Here is a 13,705-nt window from a genome sequence, read left to right on the forward strand (position 1 = left end):
GATGGTACTTTTGTAGGCTCTTCGTCATTCCCATAGCCCGACCAGATCTTTACAGCCGGATCGATCTCCTAGGTCATCAACGCTAACGAAGACGGAGAGATCATCGAGCCGGTGTAGATTAATTCTACACCGATCACCCCAACCCCTACGACTATAGATCTGATCTCGGAACTACCTTTGAGGTCGTCTTCATCAACAATCCACCGCCCGCTCCCCCGCTATCCGATGAAGCGGATCGACAATGATGATCTGACCGCGTCTATCGATCAGGTTGGCCAGAAGCTCATCGACTGCCTGTCCATCGTAGAATCGGCTCTAACCACTCTAGTTCAGCACCGACCACCCTCCGATTTAGATCCATTGAAGGCTGATCAGAAAACTCCAGGGGTTATGGCCCTACCCTTTGGGATCACCAGCGTCGTCACCTCCTACAAAGATGCCCTAAGGGGCAAATTCACCGACCAGGTGGGAGACATCTATCCTCTCGCCAACTGTCAACATGCTGCACATCAGCCGACACCCCGAAGCATCCCTCCACACCATCCTAGAGGAGAATCCAGACTCCGAGTCCCAGGGCTCCATGAAGACTGTCGCTGAAACTGTCGCCGTCCAATCTCCTTTCCCACCCTTCTGAGGAGGTGGGATCTTCAACGTTAGCATCGACAGCCCTCCACGGGATGGAGAAACCGACGAGGACCGTGCCGCTTGTGTCAACTGGAATGCCAACCGTGCGTAGCGCCGAGCAAATGAGGCTGCCATTGTGCTTGCCGAAGCTGCTCACAACAAACAGCTCAACTCGCAAGGGAGGCCACGCCCACTCCAATGCAACCTCGACGACGAATTTGTCCGTGTCGACGACCACAATGTCTACAAGACCCCAAGTGCCAACTTGGCTATGGCCTGCCAATGACCTTGCTCGGCTTGAGCAAACACCAGAGGTCGTAAGGTTGCCGCCATGCTTAAAGTGGTGCACTGCTAGGTCAACGAGATCCGCCAGGATCAGAGACCTTCCTACTCGACAAGCTCGATTCACCGATCCACCGCACCAAGATCCAATCGTAGCCCCAACTGAAGCCATTTCACTGACCAGCATCGCGATAATGGACAACCCCTCCAGGGGGGCTAGGGGGACCGCATCGACTACCCTCGCCAACATGACCAAGAAGTCGACCAAGACGTCCGAGCGCACATCAACAATCTTCGGGACGTGCGACATCATATTGATTGGTGCCGTTTCTCTCGCCATGAAAAAGTAGTACGCCGGCGTCAAGAATACGAGCAAGAGTTTAGTAATCCGGACACAACCCTCCAGCCACTCAACACCGACAACGCCGCAGATCATGATGGTGATGATCCTGAAGGGCCCCAAGCATTCACGAGGGCACTCCGTACACTCTAGTGGCCCTGTGGTTTCAAAATCACTAGGGTCGCTCCCTACGAGGGATGGATGAACCCCACACAGTGGTTACATGCTTATGCCACCACTGTGCACACCATCGAGGGAGATACTGGTGTCATGGCAAACTATCTTCCAATCATGCTCACACCAACCGTAATGAACTAGTTCACAAGCCTCACCCCGAACTCCTTTGAATCCTGGGAATAGCTAAAGAAGGTGTTCACCGACAACTACATGGCTACATGTACGTGACCGGGCACCAAGCATGATCTAAATCACATCTACTAGAAACCGTCTGAGCTCCTCCGTAGCTACATCAGATGCTTTTCTGAGATGAGGAATTCTATTCCCAACATCACGAAAGTAGAGGTCATCACCACCTTCATCCGAGGACTCCATCACCATGACCTCTGCTCTAAGTTCAATCGCAAGCCACCAAAGGGGATTGGCGAGATGATTACGATCGCCGATCAGTACGCCAACACCGAAGAGGCTGAGGTACGCTTCAATGAGGATGCGGGCACTCACCGCCCAACTCGCCACAGCGACGAGCGCCCCAACAACCAACGCCACAGTGACAGTCACTATGATGACTGCGGCCACCATTAGGATAGCGCCTGTGAGGGCCGGAAGGGTCTAGATCTGGTCAATATCACCGCCGCTGACCAGACCACCTCATCGCCGCTATTGATGAACCTCGTGCCAAGCGTAACTATGACGAGCAGTACAAGAAGATCCTCGAAGGCCTGTGCCCTCTCCACAAGAATGGCAAGCATAAGATGAAGGACTGCCTCGGCTTGGCTAAGGAGTTCTAGGCCAAAAAGGCAGACGACAACAATGACGATGGAGCTAGAGGCCACCGACCACCTGGGGACAACAACAACGCCTTCTAGGATCACAACAAAGTGGTCGCCACTAGTCTTTAGGGGCCTCGCTGACACCGAAAGTAGAAGAGATCAAAAGCTCATCGCCCACCTAGGTGCTCGCTGTCAACATAGAAGACGCCATCACCAACCCTAGCTTTTGCCCCTGGTCTGAGGTCCCCATCACTTTCAGTAGGGCCGACCAGTGGGTGGACATCCCTTATTCAGGGCATTTCCCCCTTGTTCTTGATGCAACCATCAAGAAAGTGCTTTTTAGGAAAGTACTCATTGACGATGGAAGTGCTCTAAACCTCCTCTTCAGCCGAAGCCCTAAAAGAGATGGGCCTTGGAATAAAAGACCTCACACCCTCTGACTCCTCCTTCTAGGGTATGGTACTTAGCAGGGCATCCAAATCGCTTGGGGAGATCACCCTCTCGGTACAATTTGGCACAGCTAGCAACTATCCGCATTGAGCACATCAACTTCTACGTCGCCGACTTCAACACCGCCTAATACGCCATACTTGGTCGGCCATCTCTGGCCAAGTTCATGGCCATACCGCACTATGCCTATCTGGTGTTGAAGATGCCTTTGCCTGTAGGAGTTTGGGCCCTACAGGCCAACCTCTCCATCACCTATGCCTATGAGATAGAGAGTCTCAGCCCTCGTCGAAGCTACCTGACCTCTCCATCTAGATGGCTAGCGTGGTCACCGACGCCAAGATGGTGCCCGCTGATGACCTAGAGATCCCAGCGCTAGGAGCCTCCATGTGCCTTCGCCAAGTCCAAGGAAATGAAGGAGGTTGGCCTCGGCCTCAATGACCCCACCAAGACCATGAAGATTGGGGCTCACCTCGACCCCAAATAGGAAAGCGCGCTCATCTCCTTCCTAAGTACCAACGCTGATGTATTTGCTTGGAAACCTATAGACATGTCAGGGGTACCATGAGAGAAGATCGAGCACTCCTTGAATGTCTCGCCGACCGCCAAACCGATCATGCAGAAACTCCGATGATTCACGCTAGACAAGAAGGAGAGTATTAGGGTAGAAATAAAATGGCTCCTAGCTATCAGATTTATTAAAGAAGTGTATCATACTGAGTGGTTAGCAAACCATGTTCTTAGTTCAAAAAAAGAATAAAGAATGGAGAATGTGCATCGATTACACCGATCTCAACAAACACTGCCCTAAAGACCCCTTTGGTCTGCCTCGGATAGACAAGGTTGTAGACTCCACTGCTAGCTACGAACTGCTCTCCTTCCTCGACTATTACTCCAGCTATCACTAGATATCCCTCAAAGAGGATGACCAGATCAAAACATCATTCATCATGCCTTTTGGTGTGTATTGCTATACCACCATGTCCTTCGGACTCAAGAACGCCAGGGTGACCTACCAAAGGGCCATCTAGATGTGCCTCGATCAATAGATAGGCCGCAACATCGAAGCTTACATCGATGATATGGTCGTCAAGTCCAAGACCACCAACAATCTCATCACCTGACCTCGAAGAAATGATTGCCAACCTAAAAAGATACAGATGGAAGTTGAACCCTTCAAAGTGCATCTTTGGAGTTCCATTCCGGCATACTCCTGGGCTACATCGTCAGTGCCCGTGGTATCGAACCCAACCCTAACAAGGTCTCCACCATCACCAATATGAAATGGCCAACCTATGTAAAGGATATATAGAAGCTCATAGGGTGCATGGCTGCTCTCAGCCGCTTTATATCACGCCTCGGTGAAAAGGGACTACCGTTCTTCAAACTACTTAAGGCCTTTGAGCGCTTCTCCTGGTCAGAAGAGGCTGATATAGCTTTCGAGCAGCTCAAGTTGTCTCTAACGAAGCCTTTGATCATGACGGCAGCCTCAATTAGACGAAACCCTATTGATCTACATTGCCACCACTTCTCGCGTCGTTAGCACAGCTATCGTCGTCGAGTGTAAGGAAGCCAAACATTTCTATAAGGTGCAACATCTGGTCTACTTCATCAGCGAGGTTCATAATGAGTCCAAAACTCGTTACCCTCAGGTTCAGAAGCTGTTGTACACCATTCTGGTTACGTTGCGCAAGCTCTGCCATTACTTCGAGTACTACAAGATCACCGTGGTCATCGAGTTCCCTCTAGGGGGACATCCTCCATAATAAAGAGGCCAACGGCTGAATCATCAAGTGGGTAGTCGAGCTCGACATTTACTCCATAGAATTAAGAAGCAGAGCTACCATTAAGTCGCAAGCGTTGGCTAACTTCATCACTGAGTGGACCAAGATCCAAGAGCCCATCCCCTGCTGCTTGCCCTGAGCACTGGGTGATGTACTTCGATGGTGCCCTCAATATCAACGGTGCTGGCACTAGCATTTTATTCATTACTTCGACCAAGGACAAGCTCCAATACGTCCTTCAAATTCATTTTCTAGCCTCCAACAACGCCGCTGAATATGAAGCATGAATCCACGGACTACGTATAGCCATCGAGCTCAGTGTCAAACTGCCTCATGATATACGGAGACTCCGCGCTAGCCATCAACCAGGTCAACAAAGATTGGTCCTATTCCAACAAGAAGATGGATGCATACTGCGCTGAGATCAGGAAGCTCAAAGGAAAGTTCTACTGATATCTAGTACCACAACAAGGTACGAGACCGAAATTAGCTTGCCGACCACCTATCTAAGATAGGCCCTTCATGCACCGTGATTCCATCTAGGGTCTTTATTCAAGACCTCTTTATGTCGTCCATTAAGGAAGAGAAGGAAGTTCAAGAAATCCCCCCGCTGAGCAGCTGGTACTTGCAATACCTTCACCAGCCACCGATTGGAGGGAACAGTTCATCAAGTATCTCACCAGCACTGACGTACCCATCGATAAGACCAAAATTGAATGCCTAATTCGTCATAGCAAGCATTAAGTGCTGGTAGATGGGAACTTGATGAGGAAAAGTGCCAAGGAAGGGATACTTTAGAAATGCATCACCAAAGAAAAGGGAGTGAAACTACTTCTTAAAATTCACTCTGATTCCTATGGCAATCACGTGGCCTCGAGAAACCAGGTCAGCAAAGCTTTCCAAGCTGGTTTTTACTGGCGCACGGCCATCACCGACGCAGAAGACCCCGTCCGACGTTGTGAAGGATGCCAATTTTTTGCTAAGCAAATTCACGTGTCGGCATAGGAATTATAGACCATCCTAGCTTCTTAGCCTTTCGCATGCTAGGGACTAGATATGATCGAGCCTTTCAAGCCTACACCAGGCGGTTTCTGGTACATTTATGTCGCCATTGACAAGTTCTCTAGGTGGATCGAATACAAGCTGCTTGTCTTGGCCACTGCAAAAAAAGCAGTCGAGCTCTTCGAAGATATCATCCATAGATTCGGTCTCCCGAACTGCATTATCACCGACCTCGGAACTACATTCACTAGTCATCATTTTTTGGACTTCTATGAAGACCGATGCATCTCCATCAAATACGTATTTGTTGCCCATCCTAGAGCCAACAGGCCAGGTCAAACGGGTGAACTGACATAATCCTCGATGCCCTCAAAAAGAGGCTATATCATAAAGAGGAAAAGCATCCGGGCAGATGGCTCAAAGAGCTCCTAGTTGTGGTCTGGGGACTACACACTCAAGCTGGTCTTAGCACCGATGTGTCTCCATACTTTTTGGTCTACGGCTCAGAAGCCATACTTCTAGCGGACATTGCCTTCCGAGCACCTAGGGTGAAACATTATAATGAAGAGCAAGCCATAGCTGTTTGGACAGAGGACATCGACGGAGCCAAAGAAGAACGCCTAATCACTTGCATCCACACAGCCAAATACCTAGAAGGCTTGTGAAGATACTACAATCGCAACATCAAAGGTCGTTCATTTGTTGTCGGTGACCTCGTTCTTCATAGAAAATAGAAAACAGAAGGGACGCACAAGCTCTCCTCCTGGGAAGGGCCTTACATGGTCAAAGAGGTTACCCAACTAGGGTCTTATTGGCTATGCGACCTAGACAGAATCGATATCCCCAATTCGTGGCACATCGAGCACCTTATACGTTTCTATCCTTGAAACGCTCCATATATGTACTATCCACTCCATAATGAATGAAGTTTTTGTTGCCATAATTTGTCTCCATTATTTCTCCACTACGGTTTAATCTCCATTTGCGGTCTCCAACTCTAAGCTACTCCTTAACAAACTCTGATAATTATACGTGATCTCCATAAATACTCCACCACGTTTCTCCATACTAAAATATCTCTAAGATATTTCGCCAACCATCGAGCAGCGCACGTTCTGCTCTGTGTTCTTTGGAGAAAACCTAGTCTCCGATATCTCCCTACACGTGCTACGGGCTCCGCGCTCTGTGTTATGGGTGGTCGGCTGCGGTTCCTCGGTCGTGTTTGTTCCTCCTACATGTGCACGGGCTCCACGCTCGACATTATAGAATACGGGCTAGCCAAGGCCAAGAGCCCAATAACGAACTAATTGCTCGGATTCTACTTATACCAAGTATAATTGCGTTAGGGTTAACACTACATCTATTTTTCACCGAAAGTGCTGGCAAACTGCATAAACATGCACATGTCACTTTACAACATTTATACATATACATAAATGTTTGTTTATGCCCTCGCGCATCTAACTCTCCTCTATAGATGTTCCATACAGGTTACTCTCCAAGCAGCTCATTGCGCTTGGCCCTCATCGTCTGCCTCGCTGAATAGATCGACATCGTTGGTGAGCCTCTTCGCCGCGTCCTTCACCTCATCTTCCAGCTGTTGCTGCTTTGTCGCACCAGTCCCTCTGGCGAATTCAGCCCCTATCACTCGAAGATCGATGGTAGGGTATTGAGACCGAACCATCGCCAGGGCATGGGTCATGGCAGAGATAGTGGCGTCCCAATTGAAGCTCTTGAAGTTCTCCCATGCCACCTTGGACCTGTTGATGATGGTGTCCAGACATGGTGGCCTGTCGTCGGGCTGAGGGGCCACCTTGATGTCAATACAGTCGAGCACAGGCTTGACTCTGGCCACAACGGCATCAAGTTTCCCCCTCTAGGTTCTGGCCTCTAGCTCCAGCATGTTGAACTACGCCTTGGTCCTTTGGCGGTAATCTACAGATACCAAAAGGATCCGTCAAGCAAAGAAATCACTTTAGAAACAACTCTGACCATGAACTACTCACCTTTTAGCTCCTCAGCCAGTTTCTCCGCTCGCCCAGACGCCTTCTCCTTCTCCCCTTGGAGTTGACTGACCACCTGACACAACTAGTCGAGCTCCGCATCTTGCTCTACAAAAGTGATGATCGTCAGCAACATCTAGATTTTTTGGCAATATAGAACAAGTTCACCGATCTACAGTACCTTTCTTATGCTCGGAGACGCTTCTCAGCTGCTCAAAGTTGCGCCTCAACTGCTCAGAGATGGTCATTAGCTGCTTGGATATGGCGCCCTTTTGGTACTCCAGGACCCTCGTGTTTGATTCGATAAGATCTCTTTCGCGCTGGGCCCTCTAGATGTTTTTCTCCATCAGTTTCATGGCCTCCTTTAGCTTCACATTTTCCTCGGCGAGGGGCTCCATCCTCTTGATCAGCTGCTACCATTATATGGTAGTTCGCGCTATGCCCTAAAAAAGCACCAAGATTATAAATAATCTCACTCTCCAACGTCAAAGACAGACATCACCGACACAATACTGACCTTGATCTGCTTCATGGCTGTGGAAAGGGTGGACCGTAGCCTCTTCACCTCCCTAGAGGTGTCCTCCTCTTCCACGACCACCACTTCATCCCTCCACTTGCGGAGGATCTGGATGGCTTGAGGTCGTGATTCTTTGCATTCAATCTCCTCGACCTCATCCTCTTCCTCCGTAGCCGATGGCACTCCCTGGGGGCTCGGTGGTAGCATAGAGTGTCCGACCACGCCCTATGACATCTCAGGGCCCACCATTTTCTCCTCTGACATCATTGACCTCTGTGCCCCAGACTCCGGCATGACATTAGTAGCTCCCACCTCCAAAGATTTGGTGGCTCTTGCTGTCGCTCCTAGCATCTCCATCGCATCGGCCGTCATCGTCACCAACCGTTCTCCGCCGCCAACTCCATCAGCAGCATTGGTCGACTCCTTTGCAAACCACCGAGTGCTTGGGGACTCTAGGATGGAGTCCACTGGCTTAATCTTCGTGCGTGGGAATAGCCCCTGGCTGCTGCCAGACTGGACGGAAGGATTTAGATCCTCCATGCGCCTCGTTCTGCATCAAATCAGCTCATCAATCACCGCAACTATAAAGATCATACAACAAATTATTCCAAGGCAAGGAACTTACACGTCGGCTTCCCAGTAGACGGTTCTAAACCGGTGCTATCTCCTTGAGCACCTAGGCATGGCTCTATGGTCAACTCGCGTGCCCTAGGCTGGAGGTCTTGCGGCCCCCACCGTCGGCCTCTCCTTCGCCTACTGCTCGAGGACACCCTTCCCTCCATTCGACTGCACCTCCAAGCACGTGTTGTGCGGTGGCGCCTCAGTGCTCAGAGGAGGAGCTACTAGAGCCCCATCATCGTTTGACCACTTGGACATCGCCGCACTCTGCGTCCGAGTGGTCTGATCGCCGCCAAGCGAGATGCCGCCCAGCTTACGGGGAGCCACACCCACCATTTTCTTCTTCTTTCGGGTTGGCTCATCTTGCGCCACTCTTTTCCCCCGGACCTTCTCTGACACGGGGGGGGGGATATCCGACCAACCAGCACCTGCGCCTTTGGAATCAGATGTGGTCCTGATAGCACCTTTCTCTGGCTGAGTGGTATTCCTAGCGTCTACCGCCTTCGGCCAATTGCTCCTCGGCACGCCCGAGAAGTACGCCACCCGTTCCTGCAAAATGGATCTTTCCACAAGCAATTCAGATTCATTGCCCGACATGACACAGGATAAAAGAACACCAGGACCAATAGTCAAGATTTTTACCTAAGGAGGTAGGTTCGTGTTGTTGAAGGCTCTCGGCTGCCCTGGCACGCTGAACGGCATGTTTGGAGCAAACAGCTCTGTGGCCTAGTGTAGCATGGCCTCCTTCGTCAACCTCTCCATCCTCTCCTAGGTGCCGTCAGTATCTTCCTTGAAGTCAAAGCCTGGATGGGCCCTCTCCTTGTAGGGCTGGATGCGTCGCACTATGAAGCTCACCGCCATAGCGACTCCGTTCATCTTCATGGCCTTTATCAGCCCGAGGAGCTCCTTCACCTGATCCATATCAGCACTGCTCGGCTTCTCCGACCAACTCCTCTGATTTTCTAGAATTTGGTCGATGTCACACCTGATGGTAGGATGGCTCTGCTTCGTGTAAAACCACCTGACATTCCACCCCTTTCACGAAGTGTTCAGTGGCACAGTGAGGTACTCACCTGCCATCCCATCACGGAGCTACAGATACACACCGCCGACCACTCTAGAATCGCCCTCGCCCTTCTTCTTCATCTAGAACAGGTGCTGGAAAAGGTTGAAGTGGGGGAGAATGCCGAGATATGCCTCGCATAAATGGATAAAAATAGAGATGTGCAAGATGGTGTTCGGATGCAGATTGCACAGACTCACTCCTCAGAATTTCAACAGATCCTACAAGAAAGGATAACAGGAAGTCCTAATCCGCACTAGAAATAATCTTCAAAAACTACAACTTTGTCGGTGTGCAGCATTGGAAAGGGCTCACCATTGGCTGGACGCCATCCGGCTATGATACGATCAGGAAGAACTCCCGCCTCCCCCATCCATTGAGCACCGCCTCCCCCATGAGTGACGACACCTATTCCATGTCATGGCTTGCTCCGGCGGTCGCCTTCTTCATGTTACCACCTCCCCTCTTCAGCGCCATCTCTCAGATCTGGGTTGGGACTGGCGGCAAAAGTGGGTGTGAATGTGAATCAGAAAGCGCGAGGGCCGAGGAGGAAGACAAAGTGGCAAAGGTGGGAGCACGGAGTATGACGGCGCGGTTATAAAGCACCCTCCCCACTTTTCGCATTCAAGGGTTTTTGGGAAACCGCACCACGATTTGCGCCTCTCCGAATTCCCCAAAGCGGCGTGGCGGGCCGTTACCTGGGCTTCCAAGCAACTCCAACCCATATCGCCCATTTTTTGCCGCAACTTGTTACTGCACGCCAGATATTTGCCGACTTCTCCGCAATACCATTAAGGCTCAGTAACTACTACTGTACAACCATTACTTTGGATTTTTCTCCACGATTTGATTTCTCCAAGATTTCCATTTGTGGCTCGGGGACTACGTCATCACTACGACTTGGTTCCTCACCACACTGGGATTTTCTTCTTGTTGCTGTTGTTTCTGACCCTGGCACCACATGACCACATCACCTACTGTCAGGCTCGGGGACTAAGTGGGCACACTTCACCTAGGGACTGATTGCCTGCTCGGCTGGTCTTCTGTTTTTCTTCTACTTTGGACCCTGGCACCACGTGACTACGTCACCTACTGTCAGGCTTGGGGACTAAGTGGGCACACTTCACCTTGCGGTGAGTGTGTTTACTTTAATATGTAAGAATCCATGCCTCCTGAAGTTGAAGACGATTACCTCCCTTTCTCGTGGTCAGACTCTAAGTGGGCACACTTGGTTCACAGCGAGAAAATTTTTGATTTTGAACTTGAGCTCCTTACATCCTTATGGCAAGCCTTACTTGGGATACACTGCTCAACGATGGTTCACAACTGCTCAGCGACTCAGTATGGTGGTCGGACTATGAGTCTGACTGCTCGGCTTTGTTCACACATACTCAGACAAGCTCAAGACGACGTTGCACAGCGGATACAAGGCTGTGGGGGGTACGACCCCGGATACCCACGACAGACTACATGGGCTACGCCCCCAAGGGTGGTCTAGCCCATAAGACGAAGCCTTACGGAGCACGGCGCTGCTCGGCGCGCCCCGCAAGACACCGAGAAGATATCCTGAAGATACTACGAGATCTGTTAGGATACGTTCGATCCCATAATTCCTGTAATCTATTGTTACTTTCCGGTTATCTCCTAGATCTAACCGACTTATAACCCTACCCCTAGACTATATAAGGCGGGCAGGGACCCCCTCAAAACACACCAAAGATCATACGAAGCCAATACAAACCAACAGACCATAGGAGTAGGGTATTACGTCGCGCTGACGGCCCGAACCTGTCTGATTCTTGTGCCTTTGTTGCATTCTTGTTCTCGATTACGCGCATCTCTATCGATCAAGCTACCTTCGTGGGATACCCCTCAGAGGACTGCCGACGATATTCTGTCGACAGTGTCCCTAGACATACCTCATCGTTTATCGGCGCCCTTCAATGCCTTTCAGGTTCACACAGTGTCCCTCGATGTCATCCGACATCTTTCGGCATCACTTGGCATCCCTCGCCACTACTCAACATTCCTCACTATCCCTCGACATCTCTTGGCGTCCCGCAACATCCCTGTTTATCTCTTGGCACCCCTCGACACCCTTTGAAGTCTCTCAGCGTCATTCGGTGCCCCTTAGCATCCGTAGGCTTCACTCAGTACCCCCTCAAAGTCTCTCACCATCGCTCAATGCCACTTAAAATCCCTTGACGTCTTTCAGTGTCAATCATCGTGTGATGTTGGCGACATTATCGGCTTAGAGGGATTGAGGTTGACAACGTTCTTCTTAGGCCTTGATTTACTGCTAAGTTGGAAGCCAACTTAGTAGAATGCCAAAGCCAAAAACATATATAACTTGATATAAACTAGTTTGATGAGGTACCTGGTGACGTTGGTGGCAGCATTACCAACTTGGAGAGGTTGAGGATGACGATGTTGTTTGATGAATGCTGAGGGGCATCAAGGGACATTGAGGAACGGCGAGGGACACTAAGACACAGTAAGGAACAGTGAGAACGCTAGGGAACACTGAGTGTTCCTGAGTGAAGATGTGGGACCCTAAGTCATGGCAATGGACGTTGAGGGGCAGCAATTGACGATGAGGGAACAAAATATGAGAGAATACTAATAACACTTAACAGGATCAATCTTTCACATCAATTCGTAAATGTTAGACACTTCCTCTAGCTCTCGTTTGAGCTGCCCATGTCCCATGTCCCCGGCCCGGCACGTGGCCCCCGCCTCCTTCCTATATAAGGACCCACCTCTCCAGCCTCCACCTTTGCCACGACCACCAGACGACCTTCCCTCGGTCGGTCCTCGCCTCCTCTGCTCTGTTAAGCTTCTCGCTCTCTCTCTCTCTCCTTCCACTTCTTGATCGAGACGGCAATGGCGAAGGGAGGGCTGAGCAAGCTCAAGTGCATGATCAAGAGGTGGCACTCCGGGAGCCGGATCTCGCGCACTCCGTCAGGGTGCTCGGCGCGCTCGCACGACGTCGGCGGCGTCGACGACGCTGGCGCCGGCGGCTTCGCCTTGGAGAACTCGTGGAGGAGGGGCGTCGCCGCCTCGTCCGTCTTCGCCTTCGGCGGCGGCGGAGGCACGGCGGGGTCGGCGTCGTTCGACGGCGCCGACGGCGTGCCCCCGGGCCTCCACCCGGTGTACGTCGGCAAGTCGCGCCGCCGCTACCTCATAGCCGCGGACCTCGTCGGCCACCCCCTGTTCCAGAACCTCGTCGACCGCTCTGGCGGCGCGGGAGCCGGCGTCGGCGCTGGCGGGGGCGGGACCGTTGTCGGCTGCGAGGTCGTGCTGTTCGAGCACCTCCTCTGGATGCTCGAGAACGCCGACCCGCAGCCGGAGTCGCTCGACGAGCTCGTCGAGTATTACGCGTGCTGATCGTGATCGACCGCCTACTCACGGCCATGTCCGATCCACGATGCCGGCACCGGCAGCGCAGCGCAGCGGCGCCGAGCGAGGCCGAGCTGGACGGCCGGTGTCAAGGGGTACTTTGGGTAATCTGGTTCTTTTATTTAAGGTTAGGGGTAGAGTTGTAATATACGCAGGATTGCGAGGGCAAGGAGTGGAGATAGTCAACCTTGTGGTGTTTGTGGTAATTATCTCGAGATAGCCGTGTAATTACCGTGCAACCAAGATAATGCTCTCTCGGGGCAGTTAATTAATCTCTAGTGCTTGATGTAATGTAATGGCTTGCATGTTTCTTCTGCTGTTTCTTTTAAGCAGAATTGAATAAGATTTTAGGAATGGGTGTATCCATGTACATTATATATATTTCACCAATGTATGAAGTCCATGATCATTTCATTTATTTCTTGTGAATTGTTCTTCTGAGATTTTTTTTTCTCACTTGGGCCATGCATATTGACGGAATGGAGCCATAGATAATTTTATAGGTGAGGCTAAAGCCTTCATTTCGTTTACAGATAGTACGTTCTGAGTTCTCAGTGAAAGCTGGAGCATGCACGTACGTAGGCCAAACCGGGCATTTCGTACTGACGAAAGCTATATTTCAAAGTTGCTAGCTGGTAATGAGAGTGGAAAGATCAAGTTGAAATTCAGTGGCCAA

The 13,705-nt window shown here is 50.9% G+C and overlaps 1 protein-coding gene across 1 annotated transcript; it reads left to right on the top strand.

Moving 5' to 3' along the window:
• Window positions 1-12,392: 12,392 nt before the first annotated feature.
• LOC136551844 (uncharacterized) lies at window positions 12,393-13,426 on the top strand. The gene has a single exon (XM_066543388.1). The coding sequence runs from the start codon at window positions 12,514-12,516 to the stop codon at window positions 13,015-13,017; it is 504 nt and encodes a 167-aa protein (XP_066399485.1). The 5' UTR covers window positions 12,393-12,513; the 3' UTR covers window positions 13,018-13,426.
• Window positions 13,427-13,705: the final 279 nt, after the last annotated feature.

The sequence above is a fragment of the Miscanthus floridulus genome, chromosome 4, assembly GCF_019320115.1.
Source record: "Miscanthus floridulus cultivar M001 chromosome 4, ASM1932011v1, whole genome shotgun sequence".
Classification (NCBI taxonomy): domain Eukaryota; kingdom Viridiplantae; phylum Streptophyta; class Magnoliopsida; order Poales; family Poaceae; genus Miscanthus; species Miscanthus floridulus.

Bases quoted from the DNA above. Each gene is read 5' to 3' on its own strand.
- LOC136551844 (XM_066543388.1), top strand. From the start codon at position 12,514: ATGGCGAAGGGAGGGCTGAGCAAGCTCAAGTGCATGATCAAGAGGTGG.